Source organism: Manduca sexta, chromosome 2, assembly GCF_014839805.1.
Source record: "Manduca sexta isolate Smith_Timp_Sample1 chromosome 2, JHU_Msex_v1.0, whole genome shotgun sequence".
Taxonomy (NCBI): domain Eukaryota; kingdom Metazoa; phylum Arthropoda; class Insecta; order Lepidoptera; family Sphingidae; genus Manduca; species Manduca sexta.
Window position 1 is genome coordinate 6,408,599 of NC_051116.1, and position 27,250 is coordinate 6,435,848.

The window sequence follows — 27,250 nt, forward strand, 5'->3', positions numbered from 1 at the left end:
AAATACTACATTCAGGTTATCTTTCACAATGTCTAAGTAAGCTTTATCTGTTAGGTAACCGTGTTAGATAACTAATGTGAATAGTACTCTATTTGATTACCATTTATTTGGGATCATAGGTGAAAAAGTGTGTATTTTGTATTTGACCGTCTTATATTTGAAGAATAGCACTTATTAGGACATAGTTTAATAAACATTATGAATTATAGAATTGCCAAAACGAGACCTAATTGAAGTTTTATTGGTAGTATTTATAACAAATCAATTTTAATCGTCATTCAATCTTATTCCCCATAATCTTCTGTTGTAATAGGCAAAACCCTTATCAATTTAATTTAACATTTTATCAGTTAAAAATTCGGATATATAATCGATAATTTGATATCGTTATTCCAGAAGGCAACTGAACACGCACTGGTCGATCGACATGTCGCGGCTGTATACGTGTTTTTGTTAGTCTCGTCGTCACTTCGTCATGACGTACCGTATTCACAATCAGTATCTTAAAATATTAGTATTATAATAAAATACGGGAATTGTGTCATAGTTGTTCATTGTAAGGAAAATAACAAAGTAAGTGTTAAGAAAATCGATACATTTCACACAATCGATTTGTTAATTATCGATTAAAGTTTGACGGGCTAGATCGATATTAATATCGATATAGATGCAGTAGAAATATACGCCACCTTTAACGATTTAATTCATAGTTGATGATTCGATGTGTGTACCAAATCGCTTGCAAAACTTCGATAGTACTAATGGCAGATTTAATGCGATGTTCTCTTGTTTTATTTATTTTCATCGACTATTATTTACGATACTGATTGTAAATATAACAATTATATGGTTTTTAAAACATATAATTTGATACACATTTGGTTCCTATGAGTATAGCGTGGGGTAAAAATATTTATTTTGCAATATTTTGACAAATTATTTACAATTGTAATTAAATATATATTTTTATTTTTTTCGTGTCTCCCACGTACATGACCTTCCATTGTAAAATAATGTCGAATAGTTAAGCCGTGTGTACACTGCAGTGGGTCGATTTTTTTACTATCGATTTTTGAAATATGTTTATATCATATTGTGTACGATAATATGACAAGTTTGAGGTTACGATTGGATTGTTTATAAGCAGGGCTTGTGTTTAAAACAAATAGAATATATCCCCTTTCACGTTACTTAATATTATTTTGACGTTTAATGAATTGCTTGCACGTAAATATCGATAGATTATCGATGGCAGTTGTGGCTTTTTTCCTTGCTTTAAATTTACAGGTTAAATTCCTAGAGATGTCAATAGATTTAATGAAAAAAAAAATGATAATCTTAGTGCGTCCTACAATGTCGATTACGAAAGATTTTATTTCGCATCGACAAAACATCACCGGATCTTCACAGACCGGTTTATTCCGAAGAATAAACCGGATACTGTGTTGATATATAAGACGGCTTAATTTTCCAAGGTTGTAAGTGACTAAAGCTCTCACACAAAAGTCCGATGTGTTTGTATAAGTCGACCCTTGCCAGGCCAACAAAACGTAGGGTCATATTCAAAAAAAAATTAAACGACTATTTCAAGAAAAATGTTTTTTTAGTATTATAATGACGTCATCTAATTTACAATTTAAATCCAATCGTGAATCAGAAGTTATCTAATTAAACACAAATGCAACTACAAGCTTCAAACGTATGTATATGTTGATGATATATTCCACATTACTTTGTAATATATATTTTATTTCTGTATACATTCTTATGAAGCTGATTGTACATTTAATTCTATCGATATCACTGCCAGTGTACACTCAGCACTAGTTGTATAGACCCGATGTGGCTTGTAGGTCAATTAGATTCCAACATTGAAAATTTGATAATCTATAATTATAATATAAATTGTAAGCGGTTTCGACGGAATATTAATGTTTTGGAGGCGTTTATTTTATCGATATTTCGTATGGCAGTGCGCTATAATATCGACTGTTATGAAAGTTATTTTTTTTGTCATTAGTAGTGAGTTTTAAATATTATAAAGGTATCGAAATTGCTGTTATTATTTAACATTTTAGGGACACGATTGAGTAACATTTTTACTGATGTATAAAGAAAACTATCGTTATAGTTAATCTAATCTACTTTATGCTTATAATTTTGACGATTACAAACAGTTTACGAAATAATTATCGAATATTGTATCGTAAACGCCTCCAAAATAAATTACTGGAAGTTTTTTATTTATCGAGAATCGCATGTAAGCGTAATTCATGTATTTATGACCCATTATTCAGCACTTTTAATTGACCCCAGTCCATTGCGTTGACATACATTTGAAATATGCACAATAATTGTAAAATTGTTATTCGATATTATGAAATTCATATAAAAAATATTCGTGTTACGACATATAATCTAACGTATTATAACCCGAACTTAATAATAACTTAATATACCAAACTAATTTACCACCTTAATAAAATCTTAACATGGTACTAATATAAATAATGACTGAAAATTGTTTTCATAGATTTATTGAGAGAAAATAATCAAATATATATGTTAATAAAACAATTACAAAAAAATCAATAGAAAAATGTATTATCTATTATTAGCATAATTAAAAAACATTGCTTCCGTAGTATCTTCCAGAATTTTCTTTAATAACAATATTGTACTTAATTTGTGAGTATTATATTGAGTAAATTTACAATCAATTTTCTCTCACCAAATCTTAAAAACAATAATCTACTGCCATTCCATTTAGGTACATCGATTAATGAATAATATTCCCGATATCGATATCGGCATAAGTTGTTTATATCGATATTTGGTTTATATTATAGCTTTCAGGTGACGAGGTTTTATCTGTTTTAATACGTCGTGAGATAGAACTTGGGCGCCGTAAGGCGACGGTTTGTAACCAAGCTGTGGCTCAAACGTGCAGTATTTAAGTCCACGATATTTTACATTAACTTTGATTGAGTCCTGACGCATTGGACTTAAATCGCTTGTAGGTTTGGGCGAACAGGCCAATTGTATGAACAGATCTTCTATTATCATATTTGGTACCATGAATAGAAAATGTATAGAAAGATTTGAAGCTAAAATAGTTTTGAACTCAAATAGGGGAGTATAAATATAAACTAATCCACCGATTCTTTTGTTAATATTATACGCAGTTGGTGTAGTTTGTAACGGCTTAAGTCGCAGTTGTAGGACTTTACTAGCATACAGTTCATAATGGAAGTCTTTCAAAATTTATGTTGTTATAAAAGACACCAACGGACCACCAAAATGACCAAAAATCAAAATCACTGCCCGCAGTCGTTACGTATCGTTATCGATATAAACAATCGACTTTTGTTAAATTATTATTTATCGATAATAAAAATAGTATCGCCGTATTAACTCGAAATATTGAATAATAATATTCAACCGTAGATAAATGTAAGTTTTGTCCGATCTCGAAGATTACGCGTTCGAATCAACTTTCGAAGTCGACAAGTATTATCGAGTGTCAAATGCTGAGTTACGGTCAGTTTGTTCATTGACACGGTCAAAGTTAATGTTACTTTTACTTTAGCTGTTTTACAGTCGATGAAGAAACTGCTCGTAAGAAGCGAGTCCGTTACGGCAAGTATCCGTTTAGTTTACATTAATGAACGCTAGATGTCGCTTAAGCGTATGTATGTAAATATAATTTTTTTATCGACACGTAATCGATAGAAAATAAATGTATGTTCCATCGAAATTGACGCATTTAGTTGGTAAGTCTATTATTTATGAAGAGCTTTGTTTTTATAGCATGTTTTTGATCACGTGGTATGTTTTACCTTTCTTATTCACGTACTGGCTTCGACAGAACATTGTGTAACTCGTTAACATATGTTTTAATCAATCATTGTCTGTCTCTTACATTAATAACCGAATATAAAGAAGAAAGGGACGAGATGAATAAATTATTTTGTTACTTTCTTAATTTTTATTGGTAAATAAAAATGTATGGTTAATATTTTATTAGCGACCACAAAATGGTAAAATTTCAAAGGTTTACAAAGAGATTATTGAAGGAAACATTGCGTGATCAAATCGATATTTTTTTAAACGTAAATTATAAAATTCTAGTCTTTTTTTGTTTATACAAAACCCTAATGTATTATTGAGACTATAATATTTTCATTTGTATTGTACGAATAAGTATAACAAATATAGTTTCGCGTAATGAGATTCTTTTTTAGTTTAAGTTGTTTGTCGATATTGTGTGCTGTAGTCTGGGGACGAGTGGGGAAATTGAAGAGGAGGGAGAAAAATTGTTTTTGAAAGTATAAATATAATATTTGGAGTGTGAATAATGCGATAATAATGTGAAAGATAAAAGGTTAAATAAATAAATTCAACAGAAGGGTATATATTCTTTGATTATGAATATAAGTAGCACCAACAGAAAGATTTGTAAGTGAACTTTTACTTGATATATGAATTATGAAGTGACAATTCAAAAGAGTTATTAAATCTGATTAAAATTTTCTCCCTCGTATACTAAACACTCGGCACACAGCTCGATGAAATATTATGTAAAACTAGCGTTGATTTTTTATATATATTTTTAAATAAATATGATGAAATGTGTTGTGCACTTTATCCAAAGATTTGCCGAGAATTTTATTTGTTTGTGTGAAATGTAAAGACATAATTGGTCTGATTTCTGTACGCTGAAATAATAAATGTTGTACAAATAGATGAAATTATCATTTGTACGAAGACTGATTCAGATCTGGTATGTGAAGGAAAGATGATCTGATACAGAAGACTTTAAAAACTTATGATAAAATTTACGTTTTATTTATTGAATATATTGATGATTTCGTATGAATTTGCGGTAGTTTTATATATCTGTAAAAGTATTTCAGAAATCAGATTAATTTTGTGGTATAAAAAAATTTATAAATGTCGATAGACGCATCAATATGGTTTCCAGATTTCGCAATATAATGAACATGTAAGTCTCGATAATGAAGCGGTGAACGCTTTACGTAATTAATTTAAGTGTCTATATGTATTTGGTAATGAATTAATCTCTAGAAAGAACTGATTGATTTAAAAAAAAAATAATAATGTGTAATTCTTAGTCCTTCGTACTTCGCTTTTTATTTCTACAACATCACATTTGATTTTCCAAATCGTTTTCCATGACAATCGATTTAGTTAATTATTTGCTGATTTATTTAAACGTGATTACAATTCCTATTAATTAACTGCGGATTTCAATAATCGACCTCATTCTCTTTTTTCGATCCATCGTGAAAATATATCAATCGGAATATTTTTGTCACGCTTACAAATGATTTCGTTTTGATTGGTTCCCTCTCGGATTGAAAATTAAGATTGCGGTCGTTTATTGAAAACTGTTAATCGAATTATAATTCCAGTGATATACATTTCATTCACCGACATTCCGCTTTGAAATTAACGCACCGTCGATATCGATAGAAATCTATCGACTGTCGATAAAACGTGAACTCTTCACGCTGTCAATTGATATTTAATTTGATATTGTAAACGATTGGAGATTGTGTAACCTAATAAAATTAAAAATCTCAAAATTTGTTATATACGAAATTATTCGTAATTATAAGCGAATATATAATGTTGATATGTCCCGCATTGTATCGGTTAGTTGGTAGATTTTGCTAAAAATTTGTATAAAAAAATACATGTATTGTTTTGTATACGCTATCGTTTTAGGTTGACAGTGTTCGAAGAATGTATACTATCTTTCGCACTACAACATATACGTGTATCGATGTATTAGAGGACGGGCTTCGTTATCGACTTTTAAAGTACAAAATATTTATATTAGCATTGGTATGTTGTTAATTCGTAGTTTCAGAATTTTCAAGATAATTTAAGTTCTATTTTGGCATAAAAATATAATATGATCTCCGAAATTTATTTAATTGATTTTAACCTTATACTATAATAAATTCATTATCAGTCTCCAGCTCGCATTTAACAAAATATTTTACTGCACATAATTTAATGTGCGTATAACGATTTTAAACATTCTTACGCATGTTAATACAAATTACTCGCTTTTAAATGTGTTTTGAAAACATTTATTAACCGTGAAGCTTCTATATGATGTACATTACATATAATATGCATTTAATTTTGAGTCGATAACGTGCCCCTATCGCTTTCATTAGCGCTTCAACAATAGGTGCCATCAATATAACAAATAGTATGGTATATAAGCTTGTATATTATTCAATATTCATCGCAAACCCAAGCAAATCTGAGATCTAGCACAGTGCACTTAAATGTGTTTATCGCATAATAATTCGCTATTTCCATTTTTCGCATATCGCCTTCACTTGTCAATGTACTGACAAGCCGACTCTTCCTTACATATAACTACTATACTTAGTATTATAATTTGATTGTAAATCTAAATTATTGACTAATATTAAATTGCAATTATGTGACATTATCTCAACACTTATTTTATGTAAATATATCTCTAAATAAAGAAACATTTGAATGAGTTTGTGGTTTAATTTATATTTTCTAAGCAGTCAATTTGGGGAAAATTTTAACTAAGTCAATTTTAATTTTCCTTAGTTTTTTAATTCATATTTTTCCTGCCCAAATAATCCAATCTCGCTTGTTATACAGTCCACACATATATAATGCAATAGTCCATACTGTACCCAGCATCAACCAGCTTCTCATTATTGCTGTACTTTTTGATCAATTTGTTGCACTTTGTATACAGTTCCACTGCCTCGGTGGCGTAGTTGTATTGCATGTCCGGTACAATAGCGCTCTGAGGTCCTGGGTTCGAATCCCGAGTCGGGCAAAGTGATATTTGGGTTTTTCTGCTCAGTATCAGCCCGGAGTCTGGAATTTGTGCCCGATATGGCGATAGGCTCGCTCCCTATCACATCATGGGACGGAACATACTTGGCGAAAAGTGGGTGCCCTAGTTGCGCCTCTGCATACCCCTTCGGGGATAAAATGCGTGATGTTATGTTATGTATGTATACAGTTTTACGATTTATTACAATTATTTGACTTAATCCATTCCGCCATTGCCTTGGCCATGGCCTTGTAAAAGTAATAAATAATTGTTTGCGTAGTAAGGCGAGCTGGGATGTTGAGCTCGTGGCCTTTTTGATCATACTATGGACGCAGATGGTTCGGGTGTACAAGTGAATATGCCGGGGAATATATCGCACTCTTTATAAAATAATGACCTATTTCAAAATTGCCAATTTGTGGGAATCGTCAAACAACTAATTTCTGTTTGCGAGTTTAGTTTTTTCCCTGTTTTTTCATGCTATAGGTTTTATTTTTTACCTAGCTTTAACGACGACTGTCACAAATTACCAATTTTGAAATAGGTCATTATTTTATTAAGAGTGCGATATATTTATTTTGGATACCTATTTTAAATATCTTTTCTTAAATTTTTATGTATACTTACTAATTATACCATCTATCCCTGTACTGTAAGTACCTATTATTTTCAGCCATCTGGTCCAGAGATAATGGCCAAATAAAGATTTTTTTTTATTTCTGGCAGAAATTTTTGGGAAGATGTTTCCAGGCAATGTAAAACTTTGTTAAAACCTACGACATACCTCAATACGAAAATGCAGCCCTGGCTGAAAGGTTACATCATTGCGATGCTTAGATTTTATAAAGACATTTTGTAATTTTAAAATCTCAGAATTTAGTATTCAGAGTTAAATCTAAAGCCTGATCGAATAAGAGAATCGCAACCTTTGCCAGTTGTTTGCTATATTTCGAAAAAAAAAACAATTCAATTAGCCCCGTATTTCCAGAATTTGATCCTTATTAGTGACTCTAACGAATGGTGTCTTGACTGCCTCGGTGGCATAGAATTGTAAGCGGTAACAGTACGCCTACTGCACTGAGATCCTGGGATTGAATCGCCCGGGTCGGCTAAAATAATTGTTGCTGGGTATTTCCATCTTAAAAAAAAAATCTGTCACAGCTGGAAGTCAAGAAGTTGACAGTGTAATACTCCCGTGCCTCAAAGCACGTAAAGCCGTTGGTCCTGCACCTGATCTCTCTTCGGTCATATCGGATCGCCGTCTCACCGGACTATGAGAGTGAAGGAACAGAGAGGGCACCTGTATATTGGACACTTGTGCACTATAATATCTCCTGCATACTTGGCTCATCTCCGTTAAGATTGGCAGCCTTAGCCGAAATTCGTTTAGGAAGAATGGTGTAATACAACGATTCTAAATTTAATTACGGATGATAAATAAAAGAAAAAATTCTACAAATACAATTTATTCAGCAAGTCACTAGGTCAATAGTTTTAACGCAACACTTAAACAATCTTAGTCTTTGTACAAGGCAAATTTGTAACACCTTACGCTCCGCCGACAGACCGAAACCAACAAAACAATAGCAATCATTGCTTCTAATTAGTGATGTCTTAAATTGTTATTATATAAGTTTGTTTTATTGATTCCAATCTGTCCACAACCATCTACTACAACGTCCAATTTTAATATATACGAAATATAATGACCTAAGTAAACGGAAAATTATAAAGTACCTATGGATATTGCACTTTACATATATTAAGATGTTTTCAAATCAGATCTCCCATATGTAGATGCAACGGGGATTTATCGATCAAATGTTCTATCTAAATATACACTATCGAATAGTCAACTAGGGAGGTGAATATATCGATAAGTACGGGTGCAATATCGATAAAAATACCTTACATATATACAATACATATAAGCGAAGTTTGAGTATTGCTATACAAATATATAATCTCGTAAGTACGTAACGAAAACTAAAATGCATTAGAAAAAGTCATTGAGCTTTCGAATCGATATATTTGAGGAATGTATGTAAATTATATAAAAAAAACAAGCGATCTTTCGTTAAAATGATTCGCAACCACTTCGCACCATTGCATGTTCTTATAATTTCTGTAAAAATAAATATAAGTTTAGTTCGAAGTCACATGAGCGTGGTAGTCGTTTCTATATATTAATTTCTGTATTTTTGAAGTGTCTTTTTACGATGTTTTAATGCACAAACAAATATATTGAATGTCAAAGTAAAATTTTTCATACAAATTGTTTTATAATGCATCCTAAAAAAACGTAAAAAAATAGAAACCAAAGTGTAAAGGACTTGTCTTAAGGCAAAATGAGATTTTTATCTATGACCCAAATCCTATCTTGTTTTTAATAAGAAAAATAATACTTTAATCAACAACACATACATTTAGTAATTAAGCCTAAATTAATAAAAATTACACTAGTTTTGGTGCGTAACAATGATACACTCGTGTGTGCGCGCGTGTGTGTAAATGCAATTATAATACGACAAAATTTAAAAGTTTGTGACTTATTTCCTCCATGATACAGAATGTTATCCAAAAATATCTACAAATCCTTTATTGGGTATTAATATTTCTTTTCAGGGGAACGTCTGGTATGCCTCAGCGTGTTGGACAAAAGGCCTAACCCAAATCAATTGTAGGTCTGTAGCTAGCATTAGGATAGTATATAGTAAAGGGTTGATATTACTATTCTATTGTCTTAGCAAGAATGCCCATACTTTTAACATTTCTATGAATTAAATTATTTTATAATAAGTTTATCTCTTTGAAGCACTTACTATATTGGCTTTAAATGTGATAGACGTAAGATTAAGACAGCATTACGAAAATTTGTCCTCAATCGAGCATTACTTTATTTACTAAATCTTAAGGAAATGTTAGTCACAACTTTACACAATATGTTAAAGCAAGAAATGCACTTTATTTGAGCTCATAAGTCACTGCAAATACTCTATTGAGGTGTTTATCACTAAACGCGGGCAAATAAGGCTCAACAGATGTCGCTAGGAGTGTCGGTGATTCAGAATGTTTTTTTTATATAGCGCCACCTGGTGGCATAAATTACCCTCATTGGGTTGAATTTTTGCAGAGCACCCGAAAAGTCGATTTTAACATAATCGCGCCTTTAAGCGAAAACCATTTAAAATAAAGTATTTAGATGAAGTTTGATCAAAACGCGAATGTCGAAACGCGTGTACATATAACTATGGAAGGATATTTGGATTATTCAATAAATACCAATTTTATACGCCTCGGAATATACCAATTTGTATCCCTTATTTTCGATATTTAATTTTATTTATAAATGTCCATATTATAGTATATTCGCTCACAAAGCGTTCTCAGAATTATTAATGAATTAACATGTAAATTATATTAACTTACCAAAATAACATACGAGACAAAATTGACAATGTCAAAGTAATCCTATGTATTTGTAAAAAAAAAATACGCCGCCATCTAAACTATTTGTTACTAAACATTGTATAGCATATCAGTTTTAATATTAGCACATTCATAATGCAGATGCTGTAGACGCACTGCTTAGGGGGCGGGAAACATGCATGAGTGATACTTAATTACATGAAGTTATTTGTTTGAGTGTTACTCAATTGCATGAACATTACTCAATTGCATGAAGTTATATGTATGAGTATTACTCAACTGCAAGAAGGTTACTCAATTACATGAAATAATATGCATGAGTGTTACTCAATTGCATGAAATAATCTGAACTCCGCTTTGTAAGATCTGCATTCAAGTGCACATCTGCAGTGAGGACTGCAGTAATAACTGCATGATTGCAATCAAATAGAAAGGATTTTACCGCCCATTGCAGCCTACACGCATTTATAGTCCATGCATGTATCAACACCATTGCAGTGCGTCTAATAGCGTCCTATGTCGTCAACCAAGCGGTATTAACGCCATTCGAAAAAAATACAAATTGTAGTTATATTTTTATTGATGTAGCGAATATTAGTGTAAGCAAACGCCTATCTTTATAATGTTACAAAAAAGTGTGGCCTCAATTTGCAACACCGTTGATATTTTACTACAGTTACGTTTAAAATGTTTAGAATACGCTAGGATTTTCATAGATAAGTTTGTCTATGGTGTATTGCAGCGTTAGTGTAAGCTGTGTGTCACTACATCGGTGTGTGATTTCAGTCAGCCTTCCTGGGCCTGCGCTTGCGGACCTCTGTGTTCTGTTTGCCCTCGCCGGGCTTCGAATCGCCACCGCCCTCCGCCGGCTTCTCTTTCTCGTCTTCCGATGTCTGTAAACAAATTTGTTTATGACAATAGTTTAATATTTATTTATTTTTCTTTGAAAGAAACTTGCTTCCTATCATTAGGTATAGTTGATACATAAATAGGTGATTGACCATTAACTGACTACTTGCTTCTTGCCAGTCTGTTAGTGAATAATTCGGCCAATGAGTGAAGAACATTTTATTTGTAATTATTGACCAACCAGTTTCAATTTTCTGATCCCTGAACTACTCACAAATTTATGTATTTATCTTAGGTTATATTAAGTTTAAAAATGTTACATACGTCACTGGGCGAGTTCTTCTCCGCGTCGCTGTTAGCGTTGTCTTCCTCATCCACGATGTCATCGTTTATCAATTCCTGGAAACATAACACGATATATTAATTTTGTTACTTTCTGTTACAGCATTAGTTCAACAGAAAATATAAGAGTTTTATTTTAAGAAACCTTGTCAGTAAGAATTAGTAGAAAATGTTAACGCATATAAAGGGAAGCAAATATGTTAAATATGTATATTTGTTTATACATGAGGCCATTAAAAGTTGGCATTTCATTAAAATAATAAGCAATTACGGAGCATTGTTATATGCGCTTGCGACGGGGTGTGAGAGTGACCGTTCGCCCGTTGTTGCCAGGCTAAAACTTCTAAGGCTGCGGCAGTAAAAGCACACAGTGAACTGATAGTGACGTGCGCAGTAGCAGTACTATGCATTTTGTTTTAATATTTATATGCCTCAACTCGACAACATTCCGAGTTGTTCATGGTTCATCCTAAGTCTATGTTGTTAACATTAATTAGCTAATACGTACGCCCTATACTACTACCTTTTTCATCATTCTCTCTTATTAAATCCAATGGTTGTCTGTAAGAGATTGCCTCGAGCGATAACACCGCCAATTGTACCTCCTTTCAGCCTTCATTGTTTTAATATTAAGCAGTATTTTGTTACAATAAAGCTCTGTAATAAATAAATACCTGATCATCATCACTCTTCTTCTCCTGATCTCCCTTGGCTCGTCGGTCGAGGTCGGCCTGAGTGACGAGGACCTTCTCCGAGCGGCGCGGCGGGTACAGCAGGTCGATGATGCACACAAGAATCTGTGAAGGATTCCCAAAAGACGTGACATTTTAAGTATGTGGTATTTAAATCCACTGAAGATTTTTTATAATAATTATGTACTTTATGTTTTGGCTTCTATCTTGATAATTTCATTTAACTCAAAAAAATATTTTCTCACATAAAGTAATAAAGTTTGTATAAATAGTACTGAAGGTTGAAATATCTTCAATGAAAAAATTTTAAAGAAATAAATTTGCCAATCTTCCCCATGTTGACCTTACATCTATATTTATCTGCCCTTTTCTGTAAGTCAGAGTCGGCTTCTTTTTTGACTTTGTGCTTTCATAAATTTTATTCTTAAGGCGATACCTCAAGGTCCATTTTCATACATTTTGTTTCGCCTTTAATCTGGGTAACTAAACAAGTATTGGCAAGTAAAGAATTTAAATTCACGTCTAGTTAGTGATTAGTTCTCGCAGTTGAAAGAAAAACGTAAAAATAATTAATAATCATGGATATTTCTGCCTTTAAAATTTCGTCATATTAAATTTTAAAGGTTACAATACAATACTTGTTTAGTTACCCAGATTAAAGCCGAAACAAAATGTATGAAAATGGACCTTGAGGTATCGCCTTAATATAAAATGTCTATTTATGTAAGTGATTGATTTTTATAATTATTATTTTCATTTATCTTGACTTCTCATAAGCAACTATGTTCGCCTATGTGATGAATAAAAGATTATGTTTTATATTATTGTTACTATTTCATACTTCGGAAATTTGTATTACTGATAGTTTCTTAGGCAGCTGCTTCTTTAGTACTGGTATGATTTGTTGAGTTTGTATACAACATTTAAATATAAGTATTTTAATATCTTACCAATCCAAGCACAGCTCCAATGAATATCGTGGCAATGGCGAATATAAGGTACGAGCCCCATGTCGGCAGCCCGTATGTCTCCATCAGCATGTTGTGTACGCTCTGCAAGTAAGGGATATTGTATGTTAATGTTTTTACTTGAAATAAAACATCAGAGAGAGGAATTTTCATATAATATACAATCATATTACAATATACATACATAAACTATAATATATTGTAACGTAATTTTTTGATTATGTTACATGTTTGGTTCGACAAGTTTTTTTTTGTTTATTTATTGCGGCTCTGGAGGCTTTGCTTGGTTTGACAGGTGATTGCCAACATTGCCACTTAAAAATTAAATAAAATTGAGGAAGTAGGATTTCCTGCACTGGTCACATTCGATAGGGTCAGTGGTCGTTTTGATGTCTTTTAGTGGATTGTCTGAGGGACATCTCTACGTCGATCTATGGACTTTCCCATCCCTACGATGATGATGGACGGCTGTCATAGACACAGGAAGTCACTTTCTTTGACGGTTCTTGAAGGATAACATCATGGATTAAATAATCCAATTTAATCTTTCACAATTATGGGCAGTATGCCCTAATATTTTGTTAAAATGTAAAGTAAACATTCAAAAGTAATAATTTATCTTGGGTGAGTTTGTTTTTCTACTAAAAATTGATACACATGTGGTTGTATTTTTTCCATTGGAATTACATGTCGTATTTTGGTCTGTTACAGGATTTTTCCCTTTTAACCTTACGATGGGCGTCTTATTGATGTTCCCTAGTATTTATCTAAATTTGCCTTAAAAAACGGTGAGTTATTATACCTTTTTTACGTGGTGTTGTGCCTCCTAGATAAGGTTCTAATTAGATTTTGTTTGTTTTAGCTTTCCGCGTTTTTTTTTTTATTTTCCTTTTTTTTGGAAGTTTTTTACTATGGATTAATTTTTTACATGGAACGATTTCATATTGTATCCAGTTTAACCTACATTTGCTGCAATTTTATGCACCATGACCTCTCAGCGGGGACCTGCTTTATGGGACCAGCGGTGAAGTGTTCTGTGGTCTTCATTAATTATATTTAGCTAACTTTAGTTATTTCATTACTTTGGTATGTATTTCTAACTTAATTCCAGTGATGATGCAATAATGACCAAAGGTATTTTTATGTTCTAAGATAATTATTTCCAAATTTGAGAATTCCTCGGAAAATATAAAGAACAACTTTAGCTTACTGGCTCTGAGACTTTCATTTAGACCACCCCCCTGAAGATTAAAAGTTCCAGAATCTTCCTAGCTTATCCAGGTAATTCTTTTGCTTATTGACGCCTGGCGCCCGAACCTTTTTCTTTTCTTTATTTATATTTGAAACGGCGTTCAATAGCATAACCATACCACACACATAAATATATCAATTATTTTTTATTTATTTTTATTACAATTTGTCGTCCTTTTTCCTTTTTTATTTATTTTTATTACAAATTGGCGCCCGAACAGGGACCGAGACACGATTGTCTTTCAACTCCGGAAACTGGATTTCCTTATCCATTATGAAAATCAAAATTTAAAAGTGCAAACTATAAAGTTAAATAAGGTAATTATTAAGTTTTATCAAAGTTAAAGTATTTTATGAAAATTTATAAAGTTATACTCAAAATACTTGAAGATTACAATATAAAATAAAAATGCATCCCTTGGTCATGCCATAACTTGAGAAAAGTTAACCAATTTCATTCATCTTATTTTTTAGTTTCAAAATAATTTGTATAAGGTTCTTAATTCTTATAACAATAAAATTTCTCAGAAAATTTGAAAAATTTAACGACTTTATTATCTTCGCACGTTTGATGAATGTTTATGAAATATCACTTTAGTTCCCAAAACGGTTTTGAGTAGAAACTAATTGAAAAGCCACAATTATATTTGAATATTGATAGCTAAGAGAGGACAATGTCTGTCGGACTTAAATAAAATTCTCCAACTATTTATAATGGTTAAAAATACAGTCATGTAAAGTCATAAAGAGTGAAACCTACACTGATATTGTTTCCTTAAACCTTATTTCCAATAAACTGAGTAAAGCAGGTGCAAGACTTACCCTGAGCGCCTGGCTTAGCTTGAAGAACTCAGCCACGAGGCTCATCTGCAGCGAATGAGGCGCCTTCCAGCTCGGCACCGGTTCCGCCTGCTTCCACTTCTCCTGCTCCACGTAGCTCAGCATCGAGTCCACGTCACGCGGGCCTTTATACTGGCGGAACTCACCGGATTTCACGCTGAAGAAGAAGAGTCGGGTGAGGAATTAATTTTGTATATTATTGTATGGGTCTGTAGATAAATTATTTTGTTTAAAACATTTGAAATTGAGGTAGAAATTTATATTTACATGACAAAGAACAAAAGTGGGCTCGTAGTAGGAATGTTCCACCATTTCTTTTTTATGCCTGAAACTTTAAAATTTGTGAGGTGAAGTCTGTTTACGCGCATCGTCTATTCGGTTCAGGTGTGTATTCCGTCCCAAGGCGTGATGGGAGTAGCGCTTATTCGCTTTATCGAACACAAATCACACTTCAGAGCAGAAATCGTACAACTTACATAATATAACACTTCCAACGCACTCAATATATAAAATAATAATATCAGCCCTGTATTATATACTGTCCACTGTTGGACACGGGCCTCCTCTACTACTGAAGGATTAGGCCTTAGTTCACCACGCTGGCCTAGTGCGGATTGGTAGACTTCACACACCCTCGAAATTCCTATAGAGAACTTTTCAGATATGTAGTTTTCCTGACGATGTCTCCCTTCACCGTTAAACCAAGCGATAATTCACAAAGAATACACCAATGCACTTATTGTCATTTGACTGTATTTAATATACTGACTGGAATATAGTAGGCAGCGCGGTGACGACGAATCTGCCGCTGAGTCCGGGCGACTTGGTGACGTCCACGGCCGCCGTCTTCATCGCGAGCGACTTGCGCGCCGCGCGGGACGACAGCTCGCGCCACGCCGGCGCCAGCGCATTGCACGCGGGGCACCACGGCGCGTAGCTGTGGACAAATAAATACATATACATTAGCACATCGTCGAGAATCTTTCTTATTAAGTAATCTATACTATTATATAAAGCTGAAGAGTTTGTTTGTTTGTTTGAATGCGCTAATCTCAGGAACTACCGGTCCAAACTGAAAAATTGTTTTTGCGTTGGATAGCCCTTTGTTCGTGGAGTGCTATAGGCTATATATCATCACGCTATACCCAATAGGAGCGGAGCAGTAATGGCTAATCTCAGGAACTACCGGTTTCAACTGAAAAATTCGTTTTGTGTTGGATAGCCCTTTATTTGTGGACCGCTATAAGCTATATATCATCACGCTATGACCAATAGGAGCGGAGCATTAATGGCTAATCTCAGGAACTACCGGTCCAAACTGAAAAATTCTTTTTGCGTTGGATAGCCCTTTGTTCGTGGAGAGCTATAGGCTATATATTATCACGCTATATTCAATAGGAGCGGAGCAGTAATGGCTAATCTCAGGAACTACCGATTCGAACTGAAAAAATATTTTTGTGTTGAATAGTCTTTTGTTTGTGGAGTGCTCAAAGTTATATATCATAACGCTGTGACCAATAGGAGCGGAGCAGTAATGGCTGATCTCAGGAACTACCGGTTTCAACTGAAAAATTCGTTTTGTGTTGGATAGCCCTTTATTTGTGGACCGCTATAAGCTATATATCATCACGCTATGACCAATAGGAGCGGAGCAGTAATGGCTAATCTCAGGAACTACCGGTTTGAACTGAAAAAATCTTTTTGTGTTGGATAGCCCTTTGTTCCTGGAGTGCTATAGGCTATATATCATCATGCTATGACCAATAGGAGCGGAGCAGTAATGAAACATGTTGCAAAAACGGGGAAAATTATGAGTTTTGAAAGCTTCCGTTGCCTGCGCTGCGTAAACGGTTAAAGTTATGCAACAATGATGTATGACGGGATTGTTTCACTTAAAAAGTTCTAAATAATATAACAAAGTTCCCCGCTGCATCTGCCTGCCTTAACGTGTTAAACTCAAAAACTACCTAACGTATTAAGATGAAATTTGGTATGGAGACAGTTTGAGACCCTGGGAAGAACATAGGCTCCCGGGAAACTACTATTTTTATAACGGAAAACTTTAGCCTGAATAACTTTATAACGCGGGCGGAGCCGCGAGCAAAAGCTAGTAAATATATATACTTAGTACACCTTGGGAAATCTATATCGTTAATGTTGTTAATACGCAAGTATGTGGAAAATAAAAGTGGACACTTTTAAGCGGATTTGAATCAATTTCAAACCCTTTTTTGAATTTGAAACAGATGATACGAAACTTTTTTTCTCACAGACTACTTTCAAAATTTTGATGGTTCCCATGAACCCCGTGCAGCTATATTTTTACCATATTCCCCAAAATATGCAAGTTTTTACACGTAACAGTCGTTGAAGTTCTTATAATATTATCTGCCTACATTGATTGTTTAAGTCAAGCCAACAATTTAGTTTTTTACTATCAAAACCACATAAATTTTCGTGTTACGAATTGTGAACCCTCATTTTTTGGTCATGCCCCGTCAAGTCTTCCATGGATCTGTGTGTCCACCTGAACGACTTTGAGAATAAATGTCGTGAATCAACGTAATATAACCATTTTTTCGGGTAAAGGTGTTCCACATGGTACCGCGACAACCAAGATCATTCTACTATATTTGACTAAGAAGATAAGCTTTATATGCCTCTAATTAACGCGAAATTTATTTACAACCTTGCGGTATTCTGACAGTCTTACTTATAAACTTATTTTAGCGATAAGAAGTGATTATGAATTGCCTTAATAGGTGTCAAAATCATCACCATCCTAGTTTAAACCTTATTAACAGGCAAGATGGCGGGTTTTGACTTACAGCTGATCGAGTAAATTTGTGTTTTAACTAAGCATAGCTTTGCGAAATATGTATAAGTAAGACTGTATTTCAATAACTTGTTCTTATAAAACATTCTTTGAACAATATCTTCACGCTTCGTAAATACAATGGCGCATACACGCCCTTGAGAAGTTATCACTTGTGCCAATTAAAAGTCGATAATAAAACATGTTGCTATTTGCGAAGAATATTGACATCAGCCAGAGCTAATAGCATTGTTCACTATTGTTTCGTAAGATAAACGCGTTTTCAAACACTATTTTTATATCAGAACTTGAAATATTTTTGAGATACGTGGATTACTTGAAATATTTTTAACCAACTGGTGATAGGTCTCCCATATGTGGGAGTCCGCATGGGTAGTTACTACTACAATATCGATTTCTGTCGCCAAGCTAGTGTGTAGTCATTGTTGTGTTCCGGTTTGAAAAACATTGTAGCCAGTGTAACTACTGGACATAATAAGACTTAACATCTCATGTCTCAGGATGGCGAGCGCAGTGGAATACCAAACAATACTTTGTAATTAAATGTGTTGGATGGCGAGCGCAGTGGAATACCAAACAATACTTTGTAATTAAATGTGTTGGATGGCGTTTCTACTGTTTAAGGACGGTCGTATCGCTTACCATCAGGCGAACGGCAGGCTCGTCATACAAAGCAATAAAAAATAAATAACTTCCGATCCCTGATTCCTTAGTTATTTTGACAGTTCAAGTCGCATACGGAATGCCATTCCACGCTAATTTCACGAAGATAACGTAACACGGCCGCGTAAGACTTCACATTATCATAGAGAACAAGGCACATGATTAATGTCACCCGCTATACTATTCCAAGGGTAAAAGTAGCCTATAGTAATATAGGGAAATCTTTTATTAGTGAAACAACTTTCTGTATCGGAGCGGATATCGCAAAGATAAGCGCGTTCAAACAAAAAACAAACAACTTTCCTATAAAAGAAATATTGGTTCGTGTAATCGTCACTCGTATTGTAATATTGGTTATTGCAAGAGTAAGGACATATACAATAATAGTTTCTCATCAAAACCAACTGATGTAACTATCCAGAGAAATAATTGATATGGTGCAGCCAATCGCATTATTTATTTCTGTCTATAAAATTCTTTGGTTCGTTCATAGAGTGGAATTTTAATTGCATTAATAACTTCCGCTCGAAATTATAAGCGAAGATGAATCAAACATTTATGTTTGAAAATTCACATTTTAAAATAAAACAATGGATTTAATTATCTCCCGACATTTCTTTGCAGCCTTTGTGGTAATGGGGCGGACTGATTACTTTAATGTCTAACATTCGCGTAAACATAAGAAATCATTATTCGTAATATACTATGTTTTTATAAGTGACCACGCATAATGACGGTATGTGGTGAGACATCAGCCACATTACCATCACAGTTTAGAGAGACCGGTTAGAGGTGGATTTCGACCGCAGACCGCAAATTCGACACCTGCGAGGAACATAGTAATTTTTTTAAAGATGAGATCCAAGTGCCTGTAATCGATTCCTGAATAGAGAAATTTTTTCCTTACCTTACCTAGAGATTGGCCTTTTAAAAAATCTAATGACGCTGTTCTAATGTTTGTACTGTTTATGGGCGACCGTAGCCAGTGTAACTACTGGACATAATAAGACTTAACATCTCATGTCTCAGGATGGCGAGTGCAGTGGAATACCAAACAATACTTTGTAATTCAAGGTGTTGGATGGTGTTTCTACTATTTATGGGCGGTCGTATCGCTTACCATCAGGCGAACGACAAGCTCGTCTTTTCATTCGATAAAAAAAAAGTTTAAAAAACGCGCAGTCGCCCGAATCTAATTGGAAATTGGCGCAGCGGTCGCGTATAGAATCGCACTTTAAATGATGTAATGCACTCATATACAAATTAGTGCATACCCAATAATCATGAGTCATTGTAATACGGAATTTATTGATCGTATGCTTCGGTTATAAGATGTTTAGTTTTAAGGTTAAACGAGCATATGCGAGCCATATTGGAAATTTAGTTCTTGTGAATTTTTTCAAGGTTTGTGATGGATGCAGCTTTAACCAAGCAGATGTACTATGCACAGGGCGATGGTCGAAAACTAGAATTACCAAAAAACAATTAGTTACAAAATGTATCTATACTAATATATAAAGCTGAAGAGTTAGTCTGGAAGCGCTAATCTCAGGAACTAGTAAACCTATTTAGGTATATTACTCCTGAGTGCTATAGGCTATTTTGATCTTGGGAAAATATAATGTATGTATAAGATCAGACCTTTGTCCCTGAAGTGTTAGACCTCAATTAATGCTCCTACAGTTCTCTAATTTATTCAGTCCTATGATGTGATAGGGACTCTATGATATCTAGTAAATCAAATCAATTTATTTTACATAAAACATGGTATAAATTATGATGTTAAATATCTTACATGTGCAACATCGTTCACCGTTACAGCAGTATGCAAAAAAATTATATACGTGCTTATAATTAGAGAACGTAGTTAGGCAAATTACCTATTATTAATAATAAAAAAAAATATATATGTTTGTTTTCTACAGTTATTATTAGTTATCTGTATAAATGGTATAACAATTTTTTTTATTTATGTTACTAGATACCTAAGAGGAATAATTTTGCTATCTTGACCTGTAGACATGGCTATTTGTACAGAAGTTAATGGAAAATCTATAACAAAGAATCTTATAATGAAATGAATGTAAACAAAATTAAAAGTAGTTTTAAAAAGGGTAATAAAATTTAATAAAGGGTGACTAACTGTGCCTCTGATATAGTTTTATAGCTCAATGTGATAAGCAAATTATTTCATGAGAAAAACATTTTTAATCTATAAGTATTATAGACACACTCGCATGCTTTTAGTTTCTAGTTCACTTTCCACCATGTGTATTCTGTTCAAATATGTGATAGGCGAGCCTATCGCCATATCGGGCGCAAATTCCAGACTCCAGGCTGATACTGAGTAGATAAACCCATTATCACTTGCCCAACCTGGGGATCGAACCTGAGACCTCAGCACTGCAATACAACTACACCACCAAGGCAGTCTATAGGTGGAAGTGTTATTTTTTCTTTATTTCATTTATCTCTGTATGTAGTCAAATGTTTAAAAGAATGTATGTGAATGACATTGTAGGATCATTATATCTATTTCAATAAGTTTATGTACAACAAAAACAAACTATTGTATTGTTTGTATTATTTATGCACATTTTATCTCAAACTTAAAACATGCAATATAGAAAAAGAGATTAAAATAAATTGATTGTAGCATTTATATTAACTTTACAAGCCCGCTTGTATTGAAAGGTTTATATTTTTTTATAAATACTCGTCATAAATTTATAGCCATAATCTTAACTCCAAAACCAACATTAAAAAATAATTATTTAAAAAGGAATTTCACAATGTTCTTTTTCCTTTGCTGTTTTGTAATTATATTTTATTTATGTTTTTTATTTTTACAAAGGAATATATTTAGTACATAGAACATTGTTATGTTATCAATAATTATTAAAACCTTTTTAGTTTATGTTATAATTACTTGGTGATTAAACCGGCAATTAGTCTGAAGATAAGTAATAACCACTTGTTGGCTTTTGTGCTACCACACAAACAAATTTATTTGTATATATACATATTTTAAGACATGATACAAAAAGGAAATACAGTATAATCCGTTTATTATGACTCTGCCTATATTGACCAACCTCTTATTATGACGTAATTACACTACGAAGTTTGGTTTTCATATAAGATTCTTTATAAAAAAGTCGAATATAATGACTTCCCTTACAGTGACATGTCGCTTATTGTGACCCCTTTTTAATAAATTATGTCCGGTTATAATGACCGACATGATTCTTTACGCCCTCGGTAATGGTCCTTGATTCCCGACGACGTTCGGCACGTGGCTCGTTTTTGTTTTGAATCTCAGTGAGTAATTGACATAGCGATGTCTTCTATACACAATAGTATTAGAGACTGTTTTTACAATAAAATAAAAAAACAAAAGCAGACAAAAATTACAGATTACTTACATTAAAAAATACAACTTTTATGTACATACATAGGTATGTACTTATTACGTGCATTTTTATTTTATAAGTTACTATATTTCTCTATTAAAGTACTTAAATACATGCATACTATTTACATATTTTTTTTTTCACAAAACGCTTTGTATGACGTCCGCTTATTATGACGTGTTTGTCAATTCCCTTCGATGTCATTATAAACGGATTCGACTGTACATAAACAAATGTAATTAAAAAAAAATAAAAAATTATAGATTTTTTAGATCAATTGTTCGGTATCATACTAGAAGATAGCTTTTGCCAACAAAGATACAGGTACTGGGACCTAAAACATGTCACAAAAATTTGATACAGTGTTTTCAGGTCAGATATACAAAAATACGTATTAGCATGTTGGCACCACTGTTTACACATAAATTTTTTAGTTTTGTGAACTAAAAACATACTTTGCTGGAAGTAAAATTAAAATAGATTTTTTTTATGTTACAAATACAGAAAATATCCTCTTGGCAACCTGGTACTACCGGTTGGCTTAAAATAGATGAAGGAAAACCAAATGCAATTTAACTTTGATGCGTTTTATCCTTATATGCTTATTAAAACTATAGTTTTTGATTCAAATTGCTGTATTCTGAATTTGAAATATTCGAAGCATTTTTAAATTCCTAAGGTAAGAAAGGAGCGACTGTGATGAAAGTGGTGTAGTTCACATATTAAATACATGTCGACGTACAAGATAACGTTTATTGTAAATTGCTAGAATTACACCGGCATTTTGCTAAATGTACACAGGCTAATACCGTACAAGTTCCCAGAAATTCTTATAAGAATACGTATACACGAGCAAGTTACTATGTCACACACCCTACCCTAAATGACACATACTCTTTCCGATAATTAGCAATCAATATTCTAAATTAGATCTAAAAGCACGATTTCATTATGGGCGTTAGTTTACACAATAGACAATGCGTCACGCTTTTCAAAACGGTATTTTAGCGGACCCTAAAGCAGCCTTGAAATGGTTAATGAACTTCGTAGGATGGACTTGTTTCGAAATTGTATTTGAAACCATTATAAACTATGTGTGTATAGAAAATATGTTTTTTTGGGTGATTAGGAGTAAATTTTGCATAGACGACACGTATATAATGTAATTTGGACATAAAAAATAGCAAACACGTTTTGCATTCGCCGAACCGGCGGACTATTTCTACTCACAATTCGACCAGCCATTCTCCTTCAAGGATTTCTCGCCAATTGTCTTCATCTAATTCTCGGTTAGCACTCGCATTATTTGTAAAACAACATAATATAATCGCAAAATAAAATGAAAAATGTAAAATTTTAGTAACTGTGTGTACGCGCGCCATGTTTGATTATAATGTGGGGTTGCCACATAGGTTGACTAAATTACTAACTTTTTATTTACTGTATTACGTGGTAGGTTGGTATTGGTAGAAATCAAAACAAACTTATAAATTAATTCAAAGAAAAAGTATATTGTTTTGTGCATATCCCTTATAAAATATAATCTGGTTTACGAAACATAATCAAGTAGTAGTTATAAAAAATATATATTTCGTATCGGCATCTAGCGACATCAAAATGTAGTTACATTCATGTGCTACGAAATACACCCCGCGTGACATAGATGGCGACACCTTATACGTTTGTTCAATTCCTTTTTGAGAAAAATGTTTATAATAATATGTTTACTTTTTTTTAAAACAACAAATATCCAATCACTTTATGACTACAAATATAAACTTGACAGTAATTCTAAATATCAGATCAGACCTAAAAATCTTATTATAATTAAGGTTGTCTATCAGAAAACAAAGATATTTGCAATGTCGATGTCACGCCTCTGGATACCCATGGTATCCAGAGGCGCGACAGGATTATGTATTGTAGCTACCGTAGTCACAGTCAACATAAAAACACATTTGCTTTGAGACTATCAACTTTTATCCGGGTTTAGTCAGTTGCTAGAAACCTTACACTGGACAATCTCTGCAGACTTTAGATATATAACGCCCTAGAGAAGTGATAACAGTAGCGGTCTTTACTAATGCGAGGCTTTGGCCGGCAAAACTTTGGCAGTCCGTCGGTAAAATAACCCTGCACCTTATGGGATTGGGGTCTAGATAGGAAGTCGACTAACGAGGGATGAATGCTTAATGCCTCACTAGACTAGTAGCAACTGGCAACGTATTTGGTTATTGAATCGACAAGTGGAGTTTGATTCTCAGGTATCCGTAATGTCAATTATATATAAGCTAGCCAATAAGTTTGATTGTCGGTAAGTTTGTAGAGGATAATTTCAGAAAGTACTACTTCGAATATCATTTACGACTGCTTTATATCCTTTAATTTCATCCTACCTGCCAGCCCGAGCTGGCTACTTTGGTTTAACTTATGCGTTTCTTCTCAACTTTATATCAATTTAAAATGTTCGTAGTTACATATATAAGTGATTTATGTGCATTCTCTTTATTTTAAATTTTTTTTTTCTACTTTTTTACATATATATTTAACTGTTATTTAGGAATAATAATAGATATTCTTATAAATTGTTTTGACGTATTATAAGTGCAACATTGTTTGCCTACGTGATAAATATTTCATCCCACAGATTTTAGCAGGCGCAAACTGTCATGCAGGTGAAGTAATACATGAGATTATAGTTTTCACAGCAGATACAGAGACTGCCTCGATGGCGTAGTTTACTGCATGCGCGGTACGACAGCGCTCGGTCCTAGGTTCGAATCCCGAGTTGAGCAAAGTGATATTTGGGATTTTTTACTCAGCATCAGCCCGTAGTCTGAAATTTGCCCGATATGGCGATAGGCTTGCCTATACATCATGGGACGGAACACACTCATCAAAAACTGTGTGCCCTGGTTGCGCCTCTGCATACCCCTTTGGGGATAAAAGCGCGATGTTGTGTATAGATACAGTATAGTAATTGTCGTGCCTTTGTTTTTCTTGTATTCGTGTTACGCCAGGCGTGGGTGTCGATGTCACGTAGTGGGGCTTCGGTCCTTCGTCACGAGGGCTTCGTCTGCCATCGATCGTACACGTTGCGAGCGCCGTGAATCATTGTGATTTGATGCGTTTGAATGCGTTAATTATGATGGAGTGGCTTTTGGAATTATTTTTTTTTGCTTTGAATGACGAGACGAGCTTGCCGTTCCTGATGGTAAGATATACGACCTTTAACAGTAGTAACACCTTGAATTACAAAGTATTGTTTGGTATTCCACTGCGCTCGTCATTCTGAGACATGAGATGTTAAATCTTATGTCCAGTTGTTACACTGGCTACAATGTCCTACCACAACAGTAACATATGAGTTCACGCTTTTGAATATAGAGAGTTAGGCAGAGGTATAGCTGGTTTACACTTTGCTGGCCTTCCGTCTGATGGAATGATAGAGGATAAGGATTTTATCGTTTCAAGTATAATATTCAATCGCGATCAATTAACATCTGTTTTGTAAATCAAGCACAGCATGATTCAATTGAATATAGAACATTGTAGCGTAATATTATCATCATCAGCCACATAAAGTCCACTGCTGAACATAGGCCTCCCTTAATCATTTCCAGACAGAACTGTCGAAAGCGGCCTGTATCCTTGTTCCTGCGACCTTTATCAAGCCAAATTAAAAAGTTAAGTTACCCGACGTGGATATTGAATTAAAAACCTTATGAGTTACAGCATAATACTCTACCCTTACATCACGTTTACAACCCTCGTTAGTTGTTACAATTAGCTACTGACGACTTTTTCCACTGAGAGATCTAGGGCAATTTGTGTTAGATAATTTACATACATTGCTCTCCGTCCTGGGATTTGACCGAGGACTTTCCATTTACACTCAAACACGCTGCTACTAGAAGGCCAAAGGATAGGTACATTGAAGATCATGTCATAATAGTGCGTATCAATGGATCGGTCACACTACCAAACCGCGTACCACCGCACGATTTCAATAAATAGATATCGATCAAATCCTCTGTGACACTAGTCAAACATCAAAATATTTTACGCGCGCTTTTTATGATACGTCATCCTCTATGGTCAGGGCTGGCAGTAAAAGTAATTATTTTGAGCACATGTTTAGTATAGTATCAAATTATACTGGTATACAATTTTCTCGAGTTGAGACCACGTACCGGCAAGCAGCGTTGGACATCGACTTGCAAGGACATGGGACTTAACAAAGGTCCCAGGAACACGCAGGCCGCTTTTGACAGGACTGTTTGGAAATCTATAAAAGAGACCTGTGTTTCGCAGTCAATTTTATGTGCATGATGATAATGATGGTGATTTAGTAGCATGTATGATAGAGTAGAATTAGTTTTTTTATTCGCATCGACAAGATATATAAGTAATGTCATAATTTTCAGAGAAGTTTATATCTACCTGAGTTTATTAAATGGTATTTGTTTGGCAAGTGCTAGGTTCTGCGGTCAGCCTGGCACCGCTTTAAATGTTTTGGTACCTATAGATACTGGCTATGCTTACGTAATGTTAATTATCTCGCAGTTGATGCAGCTTGTGAAAGTATTTAATAAATAATTATTTATAAAACAAAACATAATATGTGCAAACACGGACAGCCCTAAACATTGCCCCAATTTCATTTCGAAATTCGAACGCCGCCGCCGAGTCTATGGTTGACGTTTTATTTTTTATATTTTCAAATATCGAACTGCATAGAGGCATACATGTTTTTCTAAAATAATGTCATTGTCCATGGACATGGTAGCCTGTATCTTGATCAGTATGGTGGAATTTGGTGGCTGTTGTATCGTAACATTGGAGTTTTTGTGCGTGACTTGGCGTTTTGGCATTCATCGCCCCTGGGGGATTTCGATGTGCTGATAAATTGAATATTTTTGGGAACATGTCACTGGTAGCGTGGGATATGGGAACGTTCTAGTTTGGACAGGTGATTTTTGTTTGCTAGCATTTAAGAATATTTTCGAGACTTTACTGTTCAAGAAAAATATTTGTCATTAAACTATTCATAGCGTACGAGAGTCCGGTAAGAACAATTACTTCACTAATTTTAATATATT

At 33.8% G+C, this 27,250-nt stretch overlaps 2 protein-coding genes and 1 long non-coding RNA gene across 5 annotated transcripts in view; 2 read left to right on the top strand and 1 right to left on the bottom strand.

The window, feature by feature from the left end:
* The window catches only part of LOC115456379 (serine/threonine-protein kinase MRCK beta), a 63,077-nt gene extending 56,527 nt beyond the window's left edge, over positions 1–6,550 (top strand). For all 3 annotated transcript variants that reach the window (XM_037436752.1, XM_037436756.1, XM_037436746.1), the window contains one exon: positions 397–6,550. The gene's annotated coding sequence lies outside the window, so the exon portion shown is untranslated. The remainder of the gene's footprint in view (positions 1–396) is intronic.
* Positions 6,551–8,315: 1,765 nt separating this feature from the next.
* LOC115456335 (thioredoxin-related transmembrane protein 1) lies at positions 8,316–23,570 on the bottom strand. Its single transcript, XM_030185355.2, has 7 exons — positions 23,379–23,570; positions 16,006–16,173; positions 15,219–15,393; positions 13,128–13,229; positions 12,160–12,282; positions 11,468–11,542; positions 8,316–11,187 (listed from the first exon to the last, which is right to left on the bottom strand). The coding sequence occupies exons 1-7, from the start codon at positions 23,528–23,530 to the stop codon at positions 11,077–11,079; spliced, it is 906 nt and encodes a 301-aa protein (XP_030041215.1). The 5' UTR covers positions 23,531–23,570; the 3' UTR covers positions 8,316–11,076.
* On the top strand, positions 13,357–14,359 carry LOC115456336. Its single transcript, XR_005112130.1, has 2 exons — positions 13,357–13,769; positions 13,857–14,359. It is a non-coding gene; the product is annotated as an uncharacterized LOC115456336 (long non-coding RNA).
* Positions 23,571–27,250: the final 3,680 nt, after the last annotated feature.

What these genes read in the sequence shown, in the direction of transcription:
- LOC115456335 (XM_030185355.2), bottom strand. Translation starts at nt 23,530, where the DNA reads ATGGCGCGCGTACACACAGTTACTAAAATTTTACATTTTTCATTTTAT. An exon ending in GGAGAATGGCTGGTCGAATT is followed by an intron (nt 16,174 to 23,378) that starts GTGAGTAGAAAT and finishes ATTTGTCCACAG; the next exon opens with CTACGCGCCGTGGTGCCCCG. An exon ending in GCGCTGCCTACTATATTCCA is followed by an intron (nt 15,394 to 16,005) that starts GTCAGTATATTA and finishes CTTCTTCTTCAG; the next exon opens with CGTGAAATCCGGTGAGTTCC.